Raw genomic sequence first — 23581 nt, 5'->3', positions numbered from 1 at the left:
GCGGGGGGGGGGGGGGCGCGCGCCGCTGGACCGCCAGGCCCTGCCTCCTGCCCTGCCCCCCGCCCGCTTGGAGCGATCGCAATTGGCCATGCCGGGACGCGAATTCGAACGCCGTCCGTGGATTGGTGGAGCCCGCGCGGCCGCCCCGCCTCCCCGGCCGGAGCGCGAGTCCCAAGGGAGAGCGGCGCCCGCTTGGCGGGCGGGGGCGTCGCTGCGTCGAGCGTGGTCCCGGGCTGCTCGGGCCGCGCGGGCGCCGGCGAGCGTCGTCCGCGGCGCGCGGTGGGCTGTCAGGGAAAGCCCGTGGGGACCCGCCGCGCCTCCGGCCTCGCCCCACGGCCGCGCTCCCCGCCGCCCGCCCTCCCGCGCGTCAGGCTAGGAGACGGCTGGCTCGGCGCCTCGCCGCCGCGGACGCGACCGGGAAGCAGCACTTTCAGGGACTCGGCTGGCGCGTTCCAGCCCTTCTTCCAGCGAATCGTGGCTCACCCGTCCCTCGCACCGGACATCGTCCCTGTCTGTCCCCGGCCGGTCCTCACTGCCCCCCCGGGAGCCCTTTCCGAAGTAGCAGCGCCCACCCGCTGGCTTGACTGGCTGCGGCGCCCACCCGCTGGCTTGACTGGCTGCGGCGCGTTGTGTTCTTTCGGGGCGCCGGGCAGGAGCCCCCCCCACATCCGACGACAAATAAAGCCTCCGGGGAGAGGCGCTGGGTGGAATAGCAGCTCTCCTCAAGTCAGCCGCCACCTCCCCTCTGTCCTCGACCCTCTCCGCCCTGAACCACCCAGCCGGGCACGCACACACAGGGGCCATGGTGCCAGTCTGCAGCAGGAGACAGAGAAGGAGACGGTCACACGGGGTATGAGAGTCCATTAAGCTTGGCGCTGCTCCCCAAATGTCCCAAGTTCCGCACAAAAGCATGAGGAGTCGGTGGTGGCCCCTTCAGATTTCTCATCCTTACTCACCTCTTTGGTTACTGTTTTCTGCCTTGTTATTGTGTTGTCCTGTTCCCCTGCACTGTGACTTTGTTGCTGGTCCCCCTCCAGGGCCAGAGGTGTGCCCTTCCAGCCTAGACACCTTGAGGGGATGATGAGCCATTCTCACTCCGCCCAGTCCCCTGGGGAGCCCCAAACCGTGTCCCTCAGCTGTCTCCTCTCCTTGTTCTTTATGTCCTTATCATTTTATTCACTAGGAGGTAAAGTTCTCTCATTAAAAAAAAAAAAAAAATTAACGTTTATTTTACTTTTTTGAGACAGAGACAGAGCATGAATGGGGAAGGGTCAGAGAGAAGGAGACACAGAATGGGAAACAGGCTCCAGGCTCTGTTACAGAGCCCAATGAGGGGCTCGAACTCACGGACCGCAAGATCATGACCTGAACTGAAGCCGGCCGCTTAACCAACTGAGCCACCCAAGCGCCCCAAAAGTTCTCTTAATTTTCAGCAAACTGTGGGCCCTCGCCCCCATCCTACGCCTTGGCAGGAAGAGCCCTGGAGGCCCGGCAGAGCAACGAGCCACTTGCAGAGGATGAGAAGGGCCCATCTCCCACTGGACATCCACTTGGGAGGGTGAGACAACTCACTGGAAAAGTCAGGGGCTCAGGGAAGTTCCTGGCTGGAATAAGATGGCAGTTGAAGACGTGGGGGTGAACGAGAAAAAAAATTCAAGGGTGGCCGGGTGCAGAGGCGGGAGTGAGCCACAGTGAAGTAGGCCGAGAGCCTGAGGGGTCCCACCATTCAGTGAGAAACGAGGAGGAACCTCCAGAGGAGAACCAAACACAGCGGCCGTGGGGGAGGGAGAGCTGGGGGGGGGGCTTTCATCAGGGGGGACAGGGAATACCATGAAACGTCACATAGCAGTGACACGGAGAAAGGATGGAGAAATCAGTGGGTGTGGCAGCCAGGGATGTGCCGGTGCTGTAATTTGGGGTGAGTGGTGATGGGAGGTGGGAAGTGTGGCAAGTGTGGTCGGGGACCGCACCACTTTCCCCACTTTTCCCCTCAGCCTGGCTGAGAAAGCAGGGAGGGAACTACTTGCAAAGGAGGAGCTGAGGGGGCTTTCCAGAAGGGACAGGTGTGACCATGCCGGAGAGAGAAAGGCTACAAGATGGGCGTGTCTCAGAGCAGAGTCCTGGTGACAAAGGGCGGAGCCACATGTGTCCGTGCTCTTGGCTTGAGGGCCTAGTGGCCTAGAGCACACAGGCCTTAGCTTTGTGGTTCTCACACGCGAGATGCATCAGCACTTGTGAACACCGGGTGCTTACAACACGGCTTGCTGGGGCTCACCCCAGAGATTTCCGGTTTGCCAGGTCCGGGGTGGGGCTCAAGGATCTGAATTTCTAACAAGTTTCTGAACGATTTAGAAGCTGCTGCTTAGGAGCCCTCCCCTTTGAGAACCTCTCCCTGAACTGAATCTTGGCCTACTACATGTTGACTCTGGAAAGTTGACCCTAAGTTCCAGGTTACTCATCCGAGTAACGCTTCATGGGCTGATGGCAGGATCACATGCGGGTTTACCCCTAATATTTGTAGGGACCGGGACAGAGTACAGATGAAGCTGCACAAATCCAAGTATCGAAATAAAGGAAAATTGTTAGGTTGGCAAACTCCTCAACCTGTTCTCTTCTCTTACCTGCAGAAGATGCAGTGTCATGACAACTGTGGTCACCCCCAGGCCACTGAGCCTTGAGGAGACATGGCAGGGGGTCACCTGAGGCTGCTTCCACAAGCCAGGTCTCAGTGAGGCCTCGGGCCACTCAGGTGGGACTCAAGGGGATCTTTTCCCACGGCAGTGCACCTGGGCCGTCCACCAGGCCTCCGAGGTGAGAGGTCCCAATCTGATCTAGAGCCCCCCCCCAACCCTCGGCCCCGAACTGAGCTCACTGGGTGTACAAGCTATCTTTGTACCCCTTGCAGCCCATGGCAGGCTACACACTCTTTATTACAGCAAGACAGGTTTTGAGGGAAGTGGGGAGGGAGGCTGGGAGGGAGGCTGGGAGGGAGGCTGGGAGGGGGGTGGAGCTGGCTTTGCTTGCTCTGGTTTCTTTCCCTCTTGGGTAGGGGGCATAGGGCAGGTGAAGCTCAGGAAAATATCCTCCAGGGAGACTTGGTTGACAGAATAGTCGTCCAGCATGAATTTCCTCTTGGCTTGCTCCAGAATGTCAAACACCTGTGGGAAGGAGGGAGGCCGCCGTGGATGATGGGCACAAGGGAGGGGAGGAGGCAACAGAGGGTGGAAAGAGGGAGTATCTCTAGGGGTGGGATAAGGCCCCCAAAAGGCCCACCGCTTTTTCAGCTACCCCCAGAGCACCGCCCCAGAAGTGAGTCCTAGGGAGTCCAGCTGCCTGAGATCTCAGGGAAGGGTCCCTGGCTGGGGACAGTGCCAGAAGGCAGAGGCCCTGATTGGATCTCTGGCTTGCTGTGGCCCGGGGCACGTGGCATCCCCTCTCGGGCCCTGCTCCCCTCTCTGTGAAGGGAGGGGCAGGAGGAGCTGATCTCTGAGGTCTCTTCTAGCTCCCACATCCTATGTTCTATGAAACCCACGTGAATGTTGCCCTGGAGACGGAGAGAACCTGCGGCAGCTTTGAATGCAACTTACATGCAAGAGGGAGAACAGGTCACCCCAGAAAGCCCGTGACGTCCGAGGTTTGCTCCCTCTGATGCCCAGGTATGTGCTCACCTTGGCCCAGCTGAGGTCCTCCCCGGGCAGGTGGTAATGGACCATCCCTTGGTGCTCGTCCTCCAGGACGCTGCCTGCACGAAGGAGACGCCGTGTCCCGTGAGGGCCGGGCTGTGGGGGCCAGGGGAGAGCCGCCCGGGACTCTGGAATCACGGCCCTCCTCCCCGGGGTCGCGGGCCCGGGACTCGGCAGGGAGGAGGCACGGAGACATACCTGGGAAGGTCAGGTTCACAAACGCCTTGAACTCCTCCAGGGCCTCCTGCCGCCCTTCGCTCCGGACCTTGGCCCGCAGGGAGTAGCCGCTGCCTAACTTGCTCTTGAGGTGCTGTGGGCTGCCCAGGCACTTGAACTGGCCCTGCACCATGATGGCCAGCCGGGTGCACAAGGCCTCACATTCTTCCATGCTGGGGAGAGGGGCAGAGGTCTGACACGGGGCCGGGGGCGCCGATGCCTGCCTCCCACGTCAAAGGCTCACGCGGGCGGGCCGGTGTTGTCGGCCAGATCGAGCTGTTCCCGATTCCCGTGTTCGGAGGGTGGCCCACATGGTTAAGCCTGGGGACTTTCCTCATCGACTCTGAATCAGCTTCTGGTAGGTCTTCTGTCCACCTAGCCCCTCCCAGCCAGCTCTTGTCCTAGCTCTTCCATCGACCTCTAGAGACCCCGGCTCTACCTGTGGGTGGTGAGAACAATGGCCTTGCCAGACTTGCGGGCTCGTGCCACTGTGCCCCAGAGCAGGCGCCGGGCCACGGGGTCCATGCCAGTGGATGGCTCGTCCAGCAAGACGACTGAAGGCTCTCCAATTAGGGCGACGCCAGTGCTCAACTTTCGTTTGTTGCCACCACTGGGGGCAAAGTGGGGAAAGGTTGGGGTGAAAGGCAAACATCAATCAGGGGTAGCCCAACACTCCCCATGCGTGGGTGCACACACACACACACACACACACGCGCGCGCGCGCGCATGCGGGCACACGCACATGCGTGCATTTTCCTTTCAGTTCAGAAAGTACTCCCCAGCCTCTAATGGAGCGTTAGTAGTGTGGTCCCCTAGTCCCCCACCCGCCCGTGAGGTTGCATTGTGACTTGGCTGTCCATTCAGTGTATAAGCCATTGCCCTGGGCACAGGGACACGTGGACACATGGTGAGCACATGCTTGATGAGTCTTCTTTGAGGGTCTCTGCAGTGTTCGGGGAGTAAGGGCAGAGGGCCATTTTAGTAATTTTTTTTAAGTGAACACATAGCATTTACAGTGCGCAAAGGGCTGTTTTAAACTTTGCAAATGTTGACTCATTTAATCTACCAAAAATACAAGGAAGTACAAAAAGCTGCTTGAAATCAACATCAGAGGGGGATGAGCCAAAGATGACAGTCACCTGACCCCTGGTCAAGTCTGATTGCACAGCCCCTGGCGGGGGGGGGGGGGGGGGGGGGGGAGATACTGCCGCGAACCGCCAGGGGGCGCTGCACACAACCCCAGCGGGTCCTGGGACGGAGGGGAGGGGGCGTGGCCCTGCTTGGCCAGCTAAGCCAAGCGAGTTGCTGAGTATGGGTGGCAGCGGAAGACTGAGGCTTGTCAGCAAAACGTGCGCAGTTCAGATGCCTCAGACGCAGCAAGATAAGGTCATGTGTGAAACGGGAGGCTGCCAAAAATCAGAAGCCCTCTGCAAAGTGGCAGGTGCCATCTGCTTGTGCTCAGCCACCCACCTGCTAGGGGGCCAAGAGGAAACGGTGCCTCAGGGCAGCCCGGGCCATGGTCCATTCTTACACCTCCCACAAATCCACACAGTGGAAGGGACTGCCCTGAGCTGATGGCCCTGGCCCTGCACGGAGGAGAGCTGGGCACGTCTCGCCGGTAGAGGTGGCGGGACCGAGGGAGCCCCAGGTCTCACCTGTAGGTCTTCACCAGTTTGTCAGTGTAGGCGTACATGAGTAACTCCTCAAGAATTTGTTCCACGCAGGTGCCGATGTGGCGCTCGGGGATGCCCCGGATCCGGGCGTACATGACCAGCGTCTCCCATCCCGTCATGTGGTTGAGCAGGGTGTCAAACTGGGGACAGTAGCCCACCCACTGCCGCACCTGGTGGGGGGAAGGCACGTCAGAAGGAAAGGCGCCCGCTGCACGGGGGGCCCGGACGCCTGCCCTGGCCTTCTCCACCCTCCCCCCCGGCTCCTGCTCTGCCCCGTGCATCCCCACGTTTGCCATGTAGACAGACTTGTGCCCGGCTGCAGCACTCGCCGGCGGGGTCTGTGGATGGGACACACGAGGGGCCCTTCTGCCTGGCCAGCATGAAACCTCAGTGCTCAGCGCCTGCCTGCCTCGTGCCCTTCCAGGTATCATGTCAGTAGAAGATGGTTAATTTTTCCCCCTTATTAGACATATAAGCTACAAATGGGTTTTCTTTATATTCACGTGAAGACTACCAGGACCTGGCGTGGTCAGGGTGGTGTGCACCACCAGACATTTCACGGACGTGTGCTCTCCGCAGAGGACCAATCGCGTATTGTTTTTGCCAAATGTATCATCCCATGTCTACCATTTTGCAAGTTACTTTTCTAACTCAACATTATGTCTTTTTTCTTTCATGTTTGTTTTTGAGGGAGAGCAAGAGAGAGTGCAAGCAGGGGAGGGACAGGGAGAGAGAGGGTGATAGAGGATCCAAGCAGGCTCCGCTCTGATGCAGGGTTTGAACCCACGAACTGTGAGATCATGACCTGGGCTGAGGTCAGACGCTCAACTGACTGGGCCACCCGCGTGCTCCTCAACATTATACGTGAAAGATCTTTCTCAGTCAAGAAATGCCGTCCTACCCCAACTCAGTTTAACTGCTACTTAGCCATTAGGGGGAGGTTTCTAGATTTTATTTAGCTGTTTATAAAAAAAAGTCAGGCACATGTCAGTTATTTCCAAGGTTCTGCTTTTATAAACTTGGGGTGAACTACCCTGGTTTGCGCCCATGGTCAGGTGCTCCCCTGGAGTACAAGACGAAGACAGTAGGGAGCCATTTTTGAAAAACAACCAATGCTGTCCTTCCTGTCTTCCCGCTAAAGATGCCAGACTGCTCTGGACACCACCGTCTGGGGCGGGGTGAGCAGCTCTGACCGGGTGCAGACCTGAAAACCGCCTGGATGGAGTGAACTAGGGGACAACGTGCCACGACATCCCACAACCGAGGGCAGGGCTCCCCCTGAAGACAGACGCCACCGGGCAGGAGCAAAGTGCCGGGAGGAAACACGGACTTGACAGAAGAGGCTTTGAGCATCTCACTATGAGACATGAAGATTTCTGGTAGGTTGCCTTCATTGGGTGATCTTCACCTGCCGTTTCTTCTATTTCTAGTTTGCTGAAAATTGTCTATGATCATGTGTGGGACGGGGTTCCTGTCAAGTGCTTTTTCAGCATCTGTTGATAAATGGTTCTTTCCCCCGCTTTGATCTACTAAGGTAGTGATTTCTGTTGGTGGGTTTTTGCTCTGGAGCCTTACTCATGTTTCTAGAGCAAACCTGACTTGATCATAATTTTTATTTTCTCAACTCCTGCTGGATTTACATCAGTAATTTAGGGTGTTTATGTTTTTCGTGAAACTGGTCCCTGGCTTGTTTTAGATACTGTCCTTGCCTGGTTTTACCAGCTCCCGAGCTGGGCAGTGCCCCGGCTTCTCTCCCAAGCTTCTGCTACAGGGACATGATCTGCTCAGTGGTGGCTGGTCCTGTCCAAGAAGGGGTAGATCTTTGACCTTCGTTTCAGGTCTCTACAGGTTTTGGTCTGTACAGGTTTTCTATCTCTTGAAACAGTTTGGGGGTAGAAGGCTTGAGAATGTGATGTGATCTAGAGAAGAGGAAGGAGTGTGGTGTTTCTTACACACCTGACTTGGCAGTAACCTGCTGTCTCCACGGCTCGGCTGGGTGCTCACGGAGCCCCACTCGGCACTCGGTGGTGCTGTGGACCGAGGACGACCCCTCATTGGAGCCAGATAATTCTGGGGCAGTGAGCAGGTCTCACAGAAATGCAGATGGACTCTCGGGAGTCGCAGCTGATGCTTGGAACACCAGCACATCCTGCCAAGAATATATTTTAGCAAATGAAAAGAATGCTTGAAAGTACTTGTCCAGATCAAGGGTGGCAAGCAGAAGGCTCACAAAGGGGGAAGAGCAAGGAGTTTGCTGCCGAGAGGGATCCGTGTGGGGTTCCCGGTGGGAAGCGCAGGAACGGAGGTGCAGGCTTAACTAGATTTAAATTCCACGTTTCTATTGGTGAGGTCACGTAGACAGCCAGGAGGTGATGTGCAGACGGGCTCTGGGAGGACTGGAATCCGATTTCCGGGCAGATGTGTTGTGTTGTATTTTTATTTAATTTAATTTAATTTAATTTAATTTAATTTAATTCAATTCAATTTAATTTAATTTAATTTTATAATATGTATATGTATTCTATGTTTTTATGTTTATTTTTGAGAGAAAGAGCGTGAGTTGGGGAGGGGCAGAGAGAGAGGGAGACACAGAATCCGAAACAGGCTGCAGGCTCCGAGCTGTCAGCACAGAGCCCGATGTGGGGCCCAAACTCATAAACCGTGAGATCATGATCTGAGCCGAAGTCAGACTGAGTCACCCAGGTGCCCCCTTAACATTTTTTTTTAACTTGAGTAGTCTCTGCACCCAACATGGGGCTCAAACTCATGACGCTGAGATTAAGAGGCACAGGCTCCACCGACTGAGCCAGCCAGGTGCCCCTGATATGTGGCCTTTTCTAATTGGCTTCTTCCGGTGAGCATCGTGTCTTTCAGGCTGTGGCACGCGCGTCAGCATTTCATCCCTTTACGTGGCTGAACGTTGTTGCATCGTACGCGTGGATCACGTGTTGTGTATCTGTGGATCCACTGATGGACCTTTTGGTTCCTGTGAAAAATGCTACTCTGAACATCCACATGCAGGTTTTTATGTGGATGTAGGTTTCCATTTCTCCGGGGTTCACGCCTCCGGGTGGAGTTTCTGGCTCGTGTGTCGACTTTGTGTTTCATCGTTTGAGTATCTTCCTGGATCATGTTTTCCTTGGGGCCTTCAGTCCCTTTGTATTTAACATACTTACTGATGTATTTGGATGTCGGTCTGCCCGCTTTTTCAGGGCTGAGTGTTTCACGTATTCTCGTATTCTGTGTTCCTCTTTCTCCATCACTTCTCATCGTCGGTCACATTATTGTTTTCATTTCCCTATAGTCCCCCTCTGTGGCTTATTCCTGGCCCCCATTCTTGTGCTCGGGGAGGAGCAGAGAGAGAGAGAGAGAGAGACAGAGACAGAATCTGAAACAGGCTCCGGGCTCTGAACTGTCAGCACAGAGCCCAATGTGGGGCTCGAACTCACGAACCATGAGATCATGACCTGAGCCGAAGTCGGACACTTAACCGACCGAGCCACCCAGGCACCCCATTAATATTTGTATGTATTTTAAACCTCACGAGAAACTATTTTTATAGCTTTGTTTAATCAAAACTCATATGTTTCTCCCCCCCCCCCCCCCCACCTTTCTTTAAATCACTCTTCAATCCTTTCTGCATGACTTTGAGCTTCCTTCAGGGATGATTTTCCCTCTGGGTAAAGGTGGCTCTCATTTATTATCATTATTTGGTGCACATACACTGGTGATCAGTTCTGTCAGTTTTTGCTTATCTGGAAACGTCTTCTGACCTTTTTACAGCATGGCTTGACTGCATGTATCATTCTGGGCTCGTCGTTAGCACTTGTGTCATTTGTAGGGTGACATTCTGTCGTCTTTTGGCCTCTTTCCTTTCTTTTTTTTTTTTTTAACTTTTTTTTAACGTTTATTTTTGAGACAGAGAGAGAGAGAGACAGAGCATGAACGGGGAAGGGGCAGAGAGAGAGGGAGACACAGAATCGGAAGCAGGCTCCAGGCTCTGAGCCATCAGCCCAGAGCCCGACGCGGGGCTCGAACTCATGGACCACGAGATCATGACCTGAGCTGAAGTCGGACGCTTAACCGACTGAGCCACCCAGGCGCCCCTGGCCTCTTTCCTTTCTGTTGAGAAGTCATCTGCTGACCTAAGTGTTGCTCCTTCCATAGTGGGTCCTCCTGTGTTTGTGGTTCAGTAGTTTTACGATCATGTTCCTAGGGATTTATTTCTTTTAATTTCTCCTGCTTAGGATTCATAGGGATTTACTTATTTATAATTTGATGTCTTTCATAAACTTGGGAACGTTATAGACATTAAGTTTTCAAGTCCCACTTTGCCTCATATTTGTGTCCTTTCCATCTGAGACTTCAGTTACACATACATTAAACCTTTTCACCGCATCCTCTGTATCAGATTATTACGTATGGCTGTAAAACACATGACTCCAAAACGTAGCTGTAGTTTGTTAGTTATTCGGTGGTTTCTGCAGGTCAGATCGTGAATCTGGGGGCAGCTTGGCTGGGTGGTTCTGGGCAGGGTCTCTCATGAGGCGGCCTTTAGGCTCTCTGCCGGGCCTATGTCACCTGAAGCCTGGGGGATCTGCCTCTGAGCTCCCTCTGGTCGCGATGGGCAGGCCTCCGGACCGTGGGGCCGTTCCCTCCACAGGGCCCTGTGAGCGTCCTCTTGATGTGGCAGTCAGCTTCCAGCAGCCTGAGGGATGTGAGGGAAGGGGCGCATTCCAGACGGAAGCTGTGGGCTCTCCTCTCAGCCAGTCTTGGGGCTGACACCCCATCTCTTCTCCACCGTGTTGCTGGTTGCATAGACCCACCCTTGGCCCAGCACGGGAGGGGCTGCTCAAGGGTGTGAATCCCAGGAGGAGGGTCCCTTGGGCTGTCTCCACTGTGTGTCATGTTCCTTGCCTTCTCCTGGATAGCGTCTGCCCTTTGACTCTCCAGGCTTCACTCTGTAATATCCTTCGGAGGCGGGATTTTGTCTTGTACGTGGACCTGCTTATTTTTTATTGCTCACCAAGCAATGCTTTGGATAACTGTTTGTGGAAATCGTTTGAAGCCACAGTGATAGCATTTCCTCCCAGAGAAGATGGACGTTTGCCTCCAACAGGCGTCTGGGAGCACTGGCGGCTCAGGGTTCCGTCAGCCCCGTTTCGGGGACTGAGACCAGGCCAGGCCTTTGTGCGATCCTTGGATGAGCTTGTCTACATGTAGCTCGTGTCTACAGCAGGGTGCAGCCTTGGGGGTCCACCCTCTAAGAAAGGATGCGCTCGCCCGGAACTCAGTGCCTGTCACTTCGGCGCCAAGAGCGGCACTCAGCTCCCAGCCGTCCGGGCCGGACCTGGTTGCCTCCCTGGGCCTCTCCCCTCTTCCCTCCTAGCTCAGTCTTTGCCATCTTTTCAGCCCCCTGGAGGTGTTTTCAGAATTTGGTCCTGTTTTTCTAGTTATCACCAGGAAGGCGGTCAGAGATATGTACTTTGCTGTTGCCAGAAGCCTGACCTGTAATTTTTACAATGGTAAAAAAAGATAAAATGAGCAGTAAATGTTTCACAGCCGTGAGAGGCTTATGTTGGCTGCGGTTGTCTGGCCAGGCTCTGTACCGGGGAATACACGCTCTTGAACGCGCCTGTGTGGGCACTTCTGCTCTCTCTCTGAACACGGTTTTGGTCACGGACTCTGCAGCTGATTGGAAGAACTTCCCGGTGACACGGTGGCTGGTGCTGTGGAGTGCAAGTTCAACTATGCTGCCGCGGGTTGGTCTCTTCCTCCGCCTTCCGCCGCCAGCTACTGCCGTGTCCCTCTCCGCTCCCTGCATGGTGGGGACTCACTCTCGTGACCAGAGCTCCTGGCCACTGAGAGTCCTGGGCCCAGCACAGTTGTTAGCACGTCCAGGCCATTGTTGAATTGGTGCTGGTAGTTGAGGTGGGGACTCTGAGAAGAGGATCGGGTTCGAGGGGCTCATCATGTAAGTTTGGGTTTAAACTGGGAGACATCTGAGTAAGGCCGACTAGGAGGCGTGCGTGTGCAGGTCTGATGCACAGGGCTGTGGTGGCTACGGGGGAGGCCGAAGACAGGGGGGTGGGGGTGGGGTAACGACCAAGTCAGGCAGGGGCGGCGAGTATGGAGCAAGAAATACAGAGGGCTGGTGTTTCAGCCCTGAGGAGTCTGGGAAAGAAGGGTCATGGTGGGAAGAGCCAGAGGAGAGGGGAAGGCTGCAGCTCTCAGGGGGGACAGTCCGCATTATGAGATGCCCCGCAAAAGGCAGGAAAGGCCAGCCCGGAGGCTGGAGTGGCCTCACACGCGCAGGGGAGCGGCCGCAAGTCTGGAGTGGCCTCGGTGTGTGCAGGGGAGCGGCCGGGAGGCTGGGTGGACGCGGGGCCGTTTGGGAGGGATGTGGAGGGCTGTGAGCTGTCGACACCAGAGATAGGGAGCTCAGAGAAGAGGTCTAAGGGGGGCCGTGGGGCTGGGAGGCACGTGTAAACCTGATCCACGGGGGTCTTCTGAGACCAGGTGCACCCCTGCGTCACACCCCCAGGTGCACTTTCGCGGCCCCTCCTCCGACACAGCTACCCCGTCCCGGTCACACCCTACCTTCCTGAGGTGAGAGCTGATGCTGAGGCCCCTGATAAAGGCGTCCCCAGAGGTGATGGGCTCTTCCCCGGTCAGCATTTTGAAGATGGACGTTTTCCCAGCTCCGTTGACACCAAGAAGGCCAAAGCACTCCTCTGCCTGGGCGGCGAAGGACACCTTGTTCACGGCCAGCAGGGGCACCTTCCTGCCGTAGACCTGATGTGCCCAAGACAGAAGGCGCTCGGTGAGGAGGCCGGGGATCAGCAGCCCGGAGCCCCCCCGTGCTTGTCACCTCCATTCTGGGGCAGGTCGCGGCTGCCCTCGGGGCCCAGCGGCCGGTGTGTGCCAGGCTTGGCCTGGCCTTCCCTCCCGGCAGGGTGAGGGAAGTCTGCTCTCCTTTTTCCCCTGCGAACCCGGAGAGCCTAGTTCTCCAGGATAAGCCTCTTGCCTTCTGTCCTTAAAGCATAACCCCTTCGATGTTGCCTGTGTTGTTGGTTTGTTGGTTTGTTTTGGCCACCAGTGACTACAAAGCTACAAAGTTCCTGGATGTTTGAAGGGTCTCTTGGTAAAATTCTGGCCGGAGCTCTGGGGCAGACTAACCAGGTTTGCTCTGAGCTGTCTGACACTTCCCCCAACACGGGCTCCCCTGCAAACTGCCTTCTAGATCCTGGAGAGGGTCAGCCAGTCCTGTCCAACCTTGAAGCTTCCTGGGGTTTGGGGCTCCGGTGCCCTCCCACGCTAGGCCCTCCTGTCCTGCAGGGGACCCCCAAAGATGCGACGGAGGGCTGAGGTGCTAACGCCTGTCTTTGGGCACTCTGGGTGCAAACAAACTCGGATGCGGTTCATTCACAGAGGACGCGCCCCTGCCAGTCTGTCTCAGTCCTTGGCGGCTGGAGCTAGCAGACAGGGCCCCTCCCCCGCCCAGGCAGCAGCTTCCTTATCAAAGGGCCACCCGAAGAATGGTCTTCGCCTTTGGGATTCTTTGCCTTTGGGGCACGTCTGATGTTACCTTTGACACGTCTTTAAGAACAAGTGGGTTTTCCTCACGCAGCTTTTTCAAAGAAGTCTGGACCGTTTTTGCCTCCTCTTGCACATCTTGGTCTCTGGGCACGGACGTTACCTTCTGCAACATTACCTGCTTTCCCCAGACAAGGGTGGGAAGGGTGAGCGCTTTTGCGAGGGCGGGAGGTGGAGGCCTCACGCACACCCCACCGCCCCTTCCCCCGGGGCCAGTGTGGGTATTCCGGACCAAGCTCACAGCCGCGTGGCCAGGGTATGGTGGATGTGGAAATTCCACGTGGCTTTTCCTTTTGGGAAAAATTCAAAGACTTGAAGCCTGGGGATGTGAAGGCACAAGTCCATTTTCTAGAGTTTCTAAAGTCCTTGTGGGACTTTTGCCTCTGGAAGATTCTCAGACCAAGAGCTGACAGAACAGACCTTTCTCCTATCAGGCTCCTGGAGGAACGTGGGGAAGAGGCGTTCCGGAAGGGGGACTGGTTTTGCTTCTGCTCGGCTGACCAGCGTCACAGGAGCCAAGCCATCCCTCCCCCTTCCCTGTCCCTCCAGAGCCACGGGGGTCCCCGGCACTGGCTGTCACCCCCTCTGCCCTGGGGGTGGATTACGGTCTCCAGACTCCCTCAGATGCTGAGAGTCAAGGCCACTCCCGACCACAAACAGGAGGCCGTGAGCCAGCCCGTTCACCCGTGCTTCGAGAGTCACTCTCTGACCCACTCACCCTTTCTTGCTTCCCGTTGAGGTCAGAAAACCTGGCTTTCAATTCCCGCAAGACATTGGTTTCAATGAGGAAAAGCAGGATGAGGTACACAGACCCCAAGATGGCAAGGGCTGCCAAGTACTTCCCCATCCCGAGGGACTCCCAGGCGTAGATGCTCTCCTGGACCGTGTATCCCTCTACTAACGGGGAAAAAGCAGGTGTTACCAAACTTTGGGTGGTTTCCCGGCTTTTCCTCACCTTCTACCTAGAGTGGGCAAATTTCTACCAGAGCAAGTACCATTGGAATGCCACATGTGCGTCACCAGTGCTGTCCCCACATCCCGGCAGATGGTAAACATGAACTACACTTTGCTTTTCTTGCGACAACCCATCATCTGTGCAAATAATGCAGTAAAATCAAGGACCTCGCCCTGTCCACGTGACAGCTGTTTGAAATGCAAGATATTTATGCGTTTGGTTCTTTGATCTGTCTTCAGTCCCCTACAGCTTCAAACAACCAGTCATGTAAAAACATTTGAGAGCCTCTATTCCCCTCTTTTTTTTTTAATTCTTAGAAAATATTTTTTTAATTTTTTAAATGTTTGTTTATTTTTGAGAGAGAGAGAGACAGATCGTGAGCAGGAGAGGGGCAGAGAGAGAGGGAGACACAGAACCCGAAGCAGGCTCCAGGCTCTGAGCTGTCAGCACAGAACCCGACATGGGGCTCGAACTCACGAACCACAAGATCATGACCTGAGCTGAAGTGTGATGGTTAACCAACTGAGCCACCCAGGTGCCCCCTCTATTCCCCTCTTTTTAATCTGATCTGCTTTAAGATTTTTCTTTTAAATATGTGTATTTTATTAAAACAATTTTTTTTAATGTTTATTCTTGAGACAGAGAGACAGCATGAACGGGGGAAGGTCAGAGAGAGGGAGACACAGAATCCGAAGCGGGCTCCAGGCTCTGAGTTGTCAGCACAGAGCCCTATGTGGGGCTCGAACTTATGGACTGTGAGATCATGACCTGAGCCGAAGTCGGACACTTAACCGACTGAGCCACCCAGGAGCCCCTAAATATGTGTATTTTAAAATTATGCTGTAAATACACCCTGGGGAAAAGGAACACGGACGAGGGAGAGAATAAAGTTACTTCTCCACTCACCCAAACTGTTGTGATAGTTTTGTTTAATCCTTCTACCCTTTCGAGATACGATCTTTTACAATATAAATGGAGTGATACCATGCATTATTTTCTCCAACTCACTAGTTTCATTTAATAATGCGTAATGGACATCGACCGTATCAGGATGCAGAGATCAAAATAATAAAGATGTCTGGCGATGGTAAACACAGGGACAGTGATAAGAACCAGCATTATTGCAAGTCGGCTTTGTAACTCCGCTTGTGGTTTTCTACACCACTGAAGAAACTGCATAAAAACAATGACCACTCCATGATTCTGGATACACAACACACAGTCACTGAAAGGGAGTGGGTACGGGTGGTATAGGAGCAGTTTTTGTGTTATGGAAGTTAAGCTCGCGCAAACTCAAAATGCAACGTCAGAACCAAAGGGTGGGTGGTGACCACAAAGAAGATAGCTCTAGAATACACATGAAAGGAAGTAAGAAATTAAGCCATTTCATAGGAGGTACCTAGGGTAGTTGAATTCACAGAGTTAGAAAGTGAAATGGTGGCCGCAGGAGGGGGCATCAGAGTTTCATGGGGACAGAGTTTCGGTTGTGCAGGGTGAAAAAAAGAGACAGGGGAGCCTGGGCGGCTCAGCGGGCTGAGTGTCCGACTCTGGATTTCAGCTCAGTTCATGATCTCTTCGTTTGTGAGTTCGAGCCCCGTGTTGGGCTCTGCAATGACAGTGCAGGGTCTGCTTGGGACTCTCCCTCCCTCTCTCTCTCTCTCTCTCTCTCTCTCAAAATAAATAAATGAAACTTAAAAAAAAAAGTTCTGGAGACGGACGGTAGCAATTGCTGCACAACAGTGTGACTGTGCTTCATGCCGCTGAACTTATGCTCACAAACGGACAAAATGGTGAACTTTATATACATTTTGCCACAATTGAAAAAAATAGATAATTTTGCAAGGTGTTGGAGAGCATGTGGACAAATCGGACCCGTCTTATATCGCTGGCAAAAATGTAAAATGGGCTCAGCCACCACGGAAAGCAGTTTGGTGGCTCCTCAAAGAGCTAAGCCACATATTCGCTCGTAGATATGGACTCCAGGGAACCGAAAACACGTCCACGCAAAAGCTGGAACGTGGATGTTCGCGGCAGCACTATTCATAACTGCCAAAAAGTGGAAACAGCCACGTGTCCATCACCGGATGAATACACGAACAAATTGTGGTCCCTTCACACAATGGAATAGTATTCAGCCGCAAAAAGGGAACAAAGTACTAATACCTGCTACAACGGACGTGAACCTTGCAAACATTACTCCGAGTGGAAGGAGGCACGCATAAAGGACCATGTACTGTGTGATTCCATTTATATGAGATGTCCACAAGAGGCAGATCCACAGAGACAGAAAGTAGATTTTGTGGCTGCCAGGGGCTATGGGGAGAAGGGAATGGGGAAGGAGTGTGAATGGAGGGCGTTTCTTTTTGGTGAGATGGAAATGTTCTCGAACTGGGATCGTGGTGTTCCTCGTACAGCCTCGTGAATATGCCCAGACCTGCTGACTTGTATCCTGTAGGAGGGCGGATCTCCATTTGCGATACTCACAAAATTTATTACACTCAGACTGGCTCAGGTTCCTGGTTTTGCATAACTTCTGGAGTCCGTAGTTGTAGTATAAGTTGAAGAGAGCCATTCCCAGGCAGTGGCCGGGGAGCATTAGGAAGGCATGATCCAAGGACTCCGAGACCCTGGTGCGGCCTTGGTCTGTGAGGGTGACAGAAAATAGTAACTCTCCTCGCAGCAAGGAAGAGGGCATGTCCCCTAGCACACGTCTCTCCGGGCTAGCTGCCTGTCTATCTACGCCAAGGATCTGATGTCTGTATCTGTTGTCTGTATCTGTATCTGTTATCTCTCACCGCACTGTCACGCCCGGCCCCAGACCAGAGACCTGGTCTCCCCCTCTGCGGTCACTCAGCCCCCACGCCATGAACAGTTGTCTTCTGCAATGCTGCTTGAGCCTGCGTTTCACCCCCACTCCATCTGTTCCTGCAGACGTGTGCCAAAATGCTTGGTGTGATTTTTGGGAAACCCAGCAAGAGCTCAGCTGCCTCGTGAAACGCATCTGCGGAAGGGGTGAGTTTAGAGGCCGGAGGGAGACACAGTTTACAGGGGAGCTGGGGCCTGACCGCAGGGTCTGGTGGGCCCGCTGTGAGGTTGTCTGAACGTCATGGTACCAACGGATAATGAGACTCGGGACCCGCCTATATAGTTTGTGGAGACAAAACCATCATTTGCGATGCTGTACGTCACCACGTACCTGGAAAGGCCACAAGAATCAACCAGAGTAAGAAATGAAGGCAAGGTGAGCCAATTGGCTGGTTGTGAAGTAAATATGCAGAAACTGGGGCCCCTTAGAGGTTAAGAGAAACCGATTTCTAGATTTGTGTTACATTAAAAAAACAGAATACCAAACGAGGTTGTAAAGAAATTGAGCTACATTTAAAAAATATTAAACAGACGTGTTCTGTAAAAGCAATATTCTACACCTAAGCTTATTACAAGAGGACGGATGTGTGGTGCATGCACGAGGCATGGTCCGGTACTGGACCGTGTTGATAGTTCACGCATGCCCCTGAGTCCCGCCACCATCCCCCCAGTCCCCGCCCCACCTCGCCCCGCAACGTGCAGCCCCAGCACAGTGTCACCGACAGGAAGGAGGAACCGAGGGGCAGGGGTTGGGGCTCTCATGTCACACTTTGTGGCTCCAGACCCACGGGGAATTCGGGGGAGCCCAGGGACACGTGACTTGCAGATGGCCTGGGGAGAGGCTGAGCCAATTATACGAGAGGAAAGAAACTATACTCTCAGGACTTGTGTTTAGAGCCTTACCGCTTTTGGGTATCAATCCGTGAAATTCTTGCTGGGGGTGGGGGGCGGCCACTGGGGTGCATGATGAGTTGAACTTGGATACGAGGCGTCTCAACCAATGTGTGCTGGCCGCTGAGACACGGCCCACACAAGGGGCAGGAAGCAGAGTTTAGGGCCACCCTTATATGCTCGCCAAGGTGTGGGTACCCGAGGCCCAAGGGTTATGGCTCCGGTGACCAGGCTTGAGCTGCATCTGAGATGGTAACCTGGCAGGACAGCTAGGAAGGTGGCAGAGTGACTGGGAGGGAAGCGCAGAGGACCATGGCCTCCTAACTTTCTCTCTTTAGAACTTTAAATTTGGAAATCTAGCCTGGAGGCTGAGGGGGAGGGGGAGGGGATAGCTGCCTGAACCCCGGCCTTGCAGCCCCCGCGTGGGTGGGGTCGTGGGTGGGGTCGATGGGAAGGCTTAGCCACTACACACACAAGGTTTGCGAGCGGCCTAGGAACCAACAGGCTGGTGGTGTCTCCGGGCCCTGAGCGGGGCGTGGTTGGAAGCTGAGCGGGGACACCCCCTTCCCCCGAGCTCACCCTAACCACAATCGGAGAAAACATCCACAAGCAATGCATCTAACTGAAGAAGCAGATATTCATGGCTCCTGCTTACTTCCCTTTCTTCTTTCTGGATCCTACCCCAAAGCTGCTTAAAGCCCAAGCACGTGGTCGCGAACCATCCTCCGTATCTTGCCCCCCACCCGAAGGCGACTCTTCTCCGCTGCACTCTGGGGCTGGACCCACTCCTTTCCGTGTCCTGTACCTTCTGTCCTGCTTTGCCCTTTCACCTTGCTGGCCTGTATCTTTCCGCTAGCTTTCCAAGAACGAGACGCAATGGGTCACGTTTCTCCCGGCTGTGTCTTAACGTGCCTTGATTCTGTCCTTCTGCTTGGTTGAGACCGGTGAATGGAGCTTAGAACTTGTCCGCTAGGAGGCATCTGGATTTAAGGCGTGGGTGCTCTTTCCTTCAGTTTTGGATGTTTGATGGATCCCTTCAGTCGAGCTTGGTTTGTTTCCAACTCTGGGAAATCTTCTTGCTTATTTCTTTAGTGAGTTCCTTAAGCCCACGCTCTCGTTGTGGAACGCTTCTCCATTCGCAGCGTGGCATCTCCTGGACTCTCTCACGGCACCTGCCTTCGCTCACACCTTCCTGGTTTTCCTCCTGTCTTTTTGCTCTACTTTCTGGGAGGTCGACAGACCGTCTTCCAACCCTTCTGCTATATGTTTACGTTGGCAATCAGTTCTTTCTTGCCCTCAGAGTTTTTCTTCCTCATGGAAATCTGCTGGTTTTTTAAAAATGTTTAATTATTTCTGAGAGAGCGAGAGAGAGTGAGAGAGTGTGCGCCCACGCGCACGAGCGAGTGGGGGAGGGGCAGAGAGAGAGGGAGACACAGGATCCGAAGCAGGCTCCAGGCTCCAGGCTCCGAGCTGTCAGCACTGAGCCCGACACGGGGCTTGAATTCACAAGCGGCAAAATCATGACCTGAGCTGAGTCAGACGCTTAACCCACTGAGCCACCCAGGTGCCCTGGAAGTCTGCTGTTTAATAGATGCAGTCTTTTCCGAAATGGTTGATTTGTTTCCTCCATTTCCCTGCCCCTGTATTTCATTTTTGGTCTCCGTCTTTTCTGTGGCTGCCATCCTCAAGTGTTCGGCGGCCCCTGCCTATCTGTCCACAGAAACCAGAGGTGCCGGGAGGCGAGTTGCTAGCTTTGTGCCTGGGGGCTGGGCGACATTCTGGGCAACCAGGCAGGGACCAGTCCGAATGTGTAGGTCTCTTTGGCAAGCAGGTTCAGTTTGTCAAGACGCGGGTCTCCGCCTTCCGGGGTGACTGTGTGTCCTGTGCTTCCAGCTGGGGATATGGGAGCAGGGACCGTGGAGGTGCCACAGACCATTCTCTGCGCTACCTTTACTCCCAGGCTTCTCCGGGCTTCTGCGGTGCTCAGTTAGGTCCTTTCAGCCATTTTCCCTCCAAATGTCCTTTGGATGCTGCTTCAGCACAAATTCATACACTTTCATTTCCTTTGCTGTCATTCGAGTAGAGTCTCAGGACAGGGAGCTCAGATTTAGCTTTATACTCTTGTCTGTGTGGACTGCCGTGGTGACAGCAGGAGCCCCCAGGGCGGGCGTATGGTGGCCAGGGTCTGGTCTCTCTAATGGTGTCCCTTCTCAGGGGTAGGGATGGGCGTTCTTTCCCCCAGACCAGAAGTGGAGTTCTTGTCCTGTCCCAGCCTCCTTCCCCGATGACTTTTATGTTGGAGGGTGCCTCCCGCTAAGCGGCAGAATGGTCTCGGTCCTTGTTGCTGTGTAGGAGGGGAGAGAAGACATGGCAAGAAGCAATCCGAGAAGAAATGGATCCCAGAAAGGTCGAGGGATCCAGAGAGAATGTCCAGAGATCCCTGCACCCCGTCCTGGTCACTCTCGGTGAAAGCTCTGTCCCCATCAGGGCCCCTCAGTGACTTAGAGCTGCTTGTCTCTCTGGGGTGGGGCTGCGCGGCTGAGGAGAGGAGAAAGGGACAGATCCCTAGGTCCTTTCTGGAGGCTTAGGGCAGCATTGCTCAGGGTGACTGCCCGGACTGATCTGTGAATCTAGGCGCACACTACCGCGGACAACTCCGAGCTTAGGGTTCCCTCACGATATGCTTTGCCAACCCCTTTCCTCTGTCTGCAGCACGCTTTTGTTCTATTTCAATCATAAAGTCAAAATGCTGTCCCTTTTCTGATCTTGGATGAAAATAATTTCCGAAACTCCACAGGTGGTTTGCAAATAGAATGGGTGCTGCAAAACACGGCCAGTTACACCAGTAAAACAAGCTCTAGGTAGCTGGAAATACGTGCATGGCCAGTCCTCTAAGAGACAGGGCGGCCCCTAAGATGAAGACAGAGGGAGCTGTTCACACATTTTTAAGCAGACACAGCCACAGAAAGTCACCTTAAAGGAAGTAGTTGCCATCACAGTAAATGACACAGAGAATCGGGGTAGAAACCCCAAGGTAGAGATTCAGCCCAAACGCAAAGATGTCAATGTCAAGGTGTGCGCTGTGAGTGCAGGTACACACTCACCAAGCAGGCTTCTCCCAACCTCGGCTTATTGATTTACTTACCACCTGTTTTAAAACTGAGGAATAATTGGGGCGCCAGACGGTTAAGCGTCCAACTTCGGCTCAGGTCATGATCTCGCGGTTCGTGGGTTCAAGCCCCGTGTCTGTGTTGACAGCTCGGAGCCTGGAGCTGCTTCAGATTCTGTGTTTCCCTCTGTCTCCGCCCCTCCCCCTGCTCACACTCTGTCTCTCCCTCTCAAAAATATCTAAACGTTAAATTTTTTTTTTAAACCTGAGGAATAATTTGTTTCGATGAAATGCATGATTCTAAGTGGACAGTTTGATGAATTTCAACAAATACTTATGCCCACGCAACCAACACCTCACTCAAGATGCAGAGCATTTCCAGAAGGTTCCCCGCCGTCTCCGTTTAGTCAGTCCACCCTCCGCCTGACTCAGAGGCCGCCGTTCTCCTGACTCTGTCACGGGGATCTGTCCTGTCAGTGGGGTCCGAGACCCACCGGTCCGCCCTGCTGCAGGTGTGGGCAAGGCTCCTCTCTCCCTTTCTCTTGCTGAGCACAGCCCCCTGGACGAACATAGCCACCGTGTTTATCTGCGCTTCCGGAGATACGTGCTGGGGACATTGGGACACAGTTTGGGACTCTTCACAAGACAGCTGCTCAGAGCAGCCTCCCGTCTGGGGACACAGCTTCTGTGGCTGTGACAGGAGGAAGCAGACCCTGTGAGATACGCAGGGACAACGGCCCTCACCTTTGTCCTCCATGACTGAGATGAGAACGAAGGGGCCGATGCTCAGGAAGGTGAGCACGACCAGGAGCTTGACAAAAGCACTCCCTTCGTTGCGAAAACAGAAGCTGCTCAGATACACCAAGGGGATGCTCGCCCAGCTGTAGAGCATCAGCACCAGAATGATGGCCTGGACGTTTTCCTGGTGTGTGAAGGCTTCTTCCTCGTGGTACAGAAACACCACCTTGGGAAAGAGGGGGAGAGGTCGGGAAAGCCACTGAAACACCACCTTGGGAAAGGGGGAGGGTTCGATTCTAAGGATTAGAGAAAGGGTACGGTGATCCCCACTTAAAAAATAAGGTGTTAGTGGGGTGCCTGGGTGGCTCAGTTGATTAAGGGTCTGACACTTGATTTCGGCTCAGGTCATGATCTCACGGTTTGTGAGTTTGAGCCCCATATCGGGCTTTGTGCTGACAGCGTGGAGCCTGCTTGGGATTGTCTCTCCCTCTCTCTGCCCCTCCCTTGCTCACTCTCTTTCTTTCAAGAAAAAAATATATGTGTGTATGTATAAAATATTAAAAAAATAAGATGTGGGAAGGAAACAATCAGCAAAACTAAAAGCCAAACAACAAAATGGGAAAAGATATTTGCAAACGACGTATCAGATAAAGGGTTAGTGTCTAAAACCTATAGAGACCTTATCAAACTCAACACCCAAAAAACAAATAATCCCGTGAAGAAATGGGCGTAAGACACGAATAGACACTTTTCTAAAGAAGACATCCAGATGGCCAAGCGGCGCATGAAAAAATGTTCTACATCACTCATCATCAAGGAAATACAAATCAAAACCACAATGAGATACCACCTCACACCTGTCAGAATGGCTAACGTTAACAACTCAGGCGACAACAGATGGTGGCGAGGGTGCGGAGACAGAGGATCTCTTTTGCATTGTTGGAGGGAATGCAAGCTGGTGCAGCCACGCTGGAAAACAGTATGGAGGTTCCTCAAAAATTAAAAATAGAACTACCCTTCGACCTAGCAATGGCACTACTAGGTATTTATGCAAGGGATACAGGTGTGCTGTTTCAAAGGGACACGTGCACCCCAATGTTGATAGCACTATCGACAATAGCCGAAGTATGGAAAGAGCCCAAATGTCCATCGATGGATGAATGGATAAAGAAGATGTGGTGTATACATACAATGGAGTATTACTCGGCAATCAAAAAGAATGAAATCTTGCCATTTGCAACTACGTGGATGGAACTGGAGGGTATTACACTAAGCGAAATTAGACAGAGAAAGACAAATATCATAGGACTTCACTCATATGAGGACTTTAAGAGACAAAACAGATGAACATAGGGGAAGGGAAACAAAAAATATAAAAACAGGGAGGGGGACAAAACAGAAGAGACTCATAAATATGGAGAACAAACGGAGGGTTGCTGGAGGGGGTGTGGGGGGGGATGGGCTAAATGGGGAAGGGGCACTAAGGAATCTACTCGTGAAATCATTGTTGCACTATATGCTAAGTAACTTGGATGTAAATTTAAAAAATAGGGGCGCCTGGGTGGCGCAGTCGGTTAGGCGTCCGACTTCAGCCAGGTCACGATCTCGCGGTCCGTGAGTTCGAGCCCCGCGTCGGGCTCTGGGCTGATGGCTCGGAGCCTGGAGCCTGTTTCCGATTCTGTGTTTCCCTCTCTCTCTGCCCCTCCCCCGTTCATGCTCTGTCTCTCGCTGTCCCAAAAATAAATAAACGTTGAAAAAAAAAAAATTTAAAAATAAAAAAAAAATAAAAAATAAAGAAAAAGAAAAAAACCAAAATGTAAGATGTTAGCAGTACTGCTCAGGTGTTCCCTGTATT

General features: G+C 53.5%; 1 protein-coding gene across 1 annotated transcript in view; it reads right to left on the bottom strand.

Moving 5' to 3' along the window:
* Positions 1–2930: 2930 nt before the first annotated feature.
* Positions 2931–23581, bottom strand: part of LOC115504521 (ATP-binding cassette sub-family A member 17-like) — a 76439-nt gene continuing 55788 nt past the window's right edge. Inside the window, exons 21-30 of the mRNA XM_032591666.1 lie at positions 21733–21952; positions 16608–16766; positions 13887–14065; positions 13161–13286; positions 12173–12367; positions 5555–5742; positions 4339–4509; positions 3882–4072; positions 3669–3742; positions 2931–3158 (exon numbers count right to left, since the gene is read on the bottom strand). Coding sequence (XP_032447557.1) covers positions 2931–3158; positions 3669–3742; positions 3882–4072; positions 4339–4509; positions 5555–5742; positions 12173–12367; positions 13161–13286; positions 13887–14065; positions 16608–16766; positions 21733–21952 — 1731 coding nt within the window. The remainder of the gene's footprint in view (positions 3159–3668; positions 3743–3881; positions 4073–4338; positions 4510–5554; positions 5743–12172; positions 12368–13160; positions 13287–13886; positions 14066–16607; positions 16767–21732; positions 21953–23581) is intronic.

The sequence above is a fragment of the Lynx canadensis genome, chromosome E3 (assembly GCF_007474595.2).
Source record: "Lynx canadensis isolate LIC74 chromosome E3, mLynCan4.pri.v2, whole genome shotgun sequence".
Classification (NCBI taxonomy): domain Eukaryota; kingdom Metazoa; phylum Chordata; class Mammalia; order Carnivora; family Felidae; genus Lynx; species Lynx canadensis.
The sequence above is the reverse complement of the archived record's forward strand: the minus strand, read 5'-3'. Positions and strand labels throughout refer to the sequence as shown.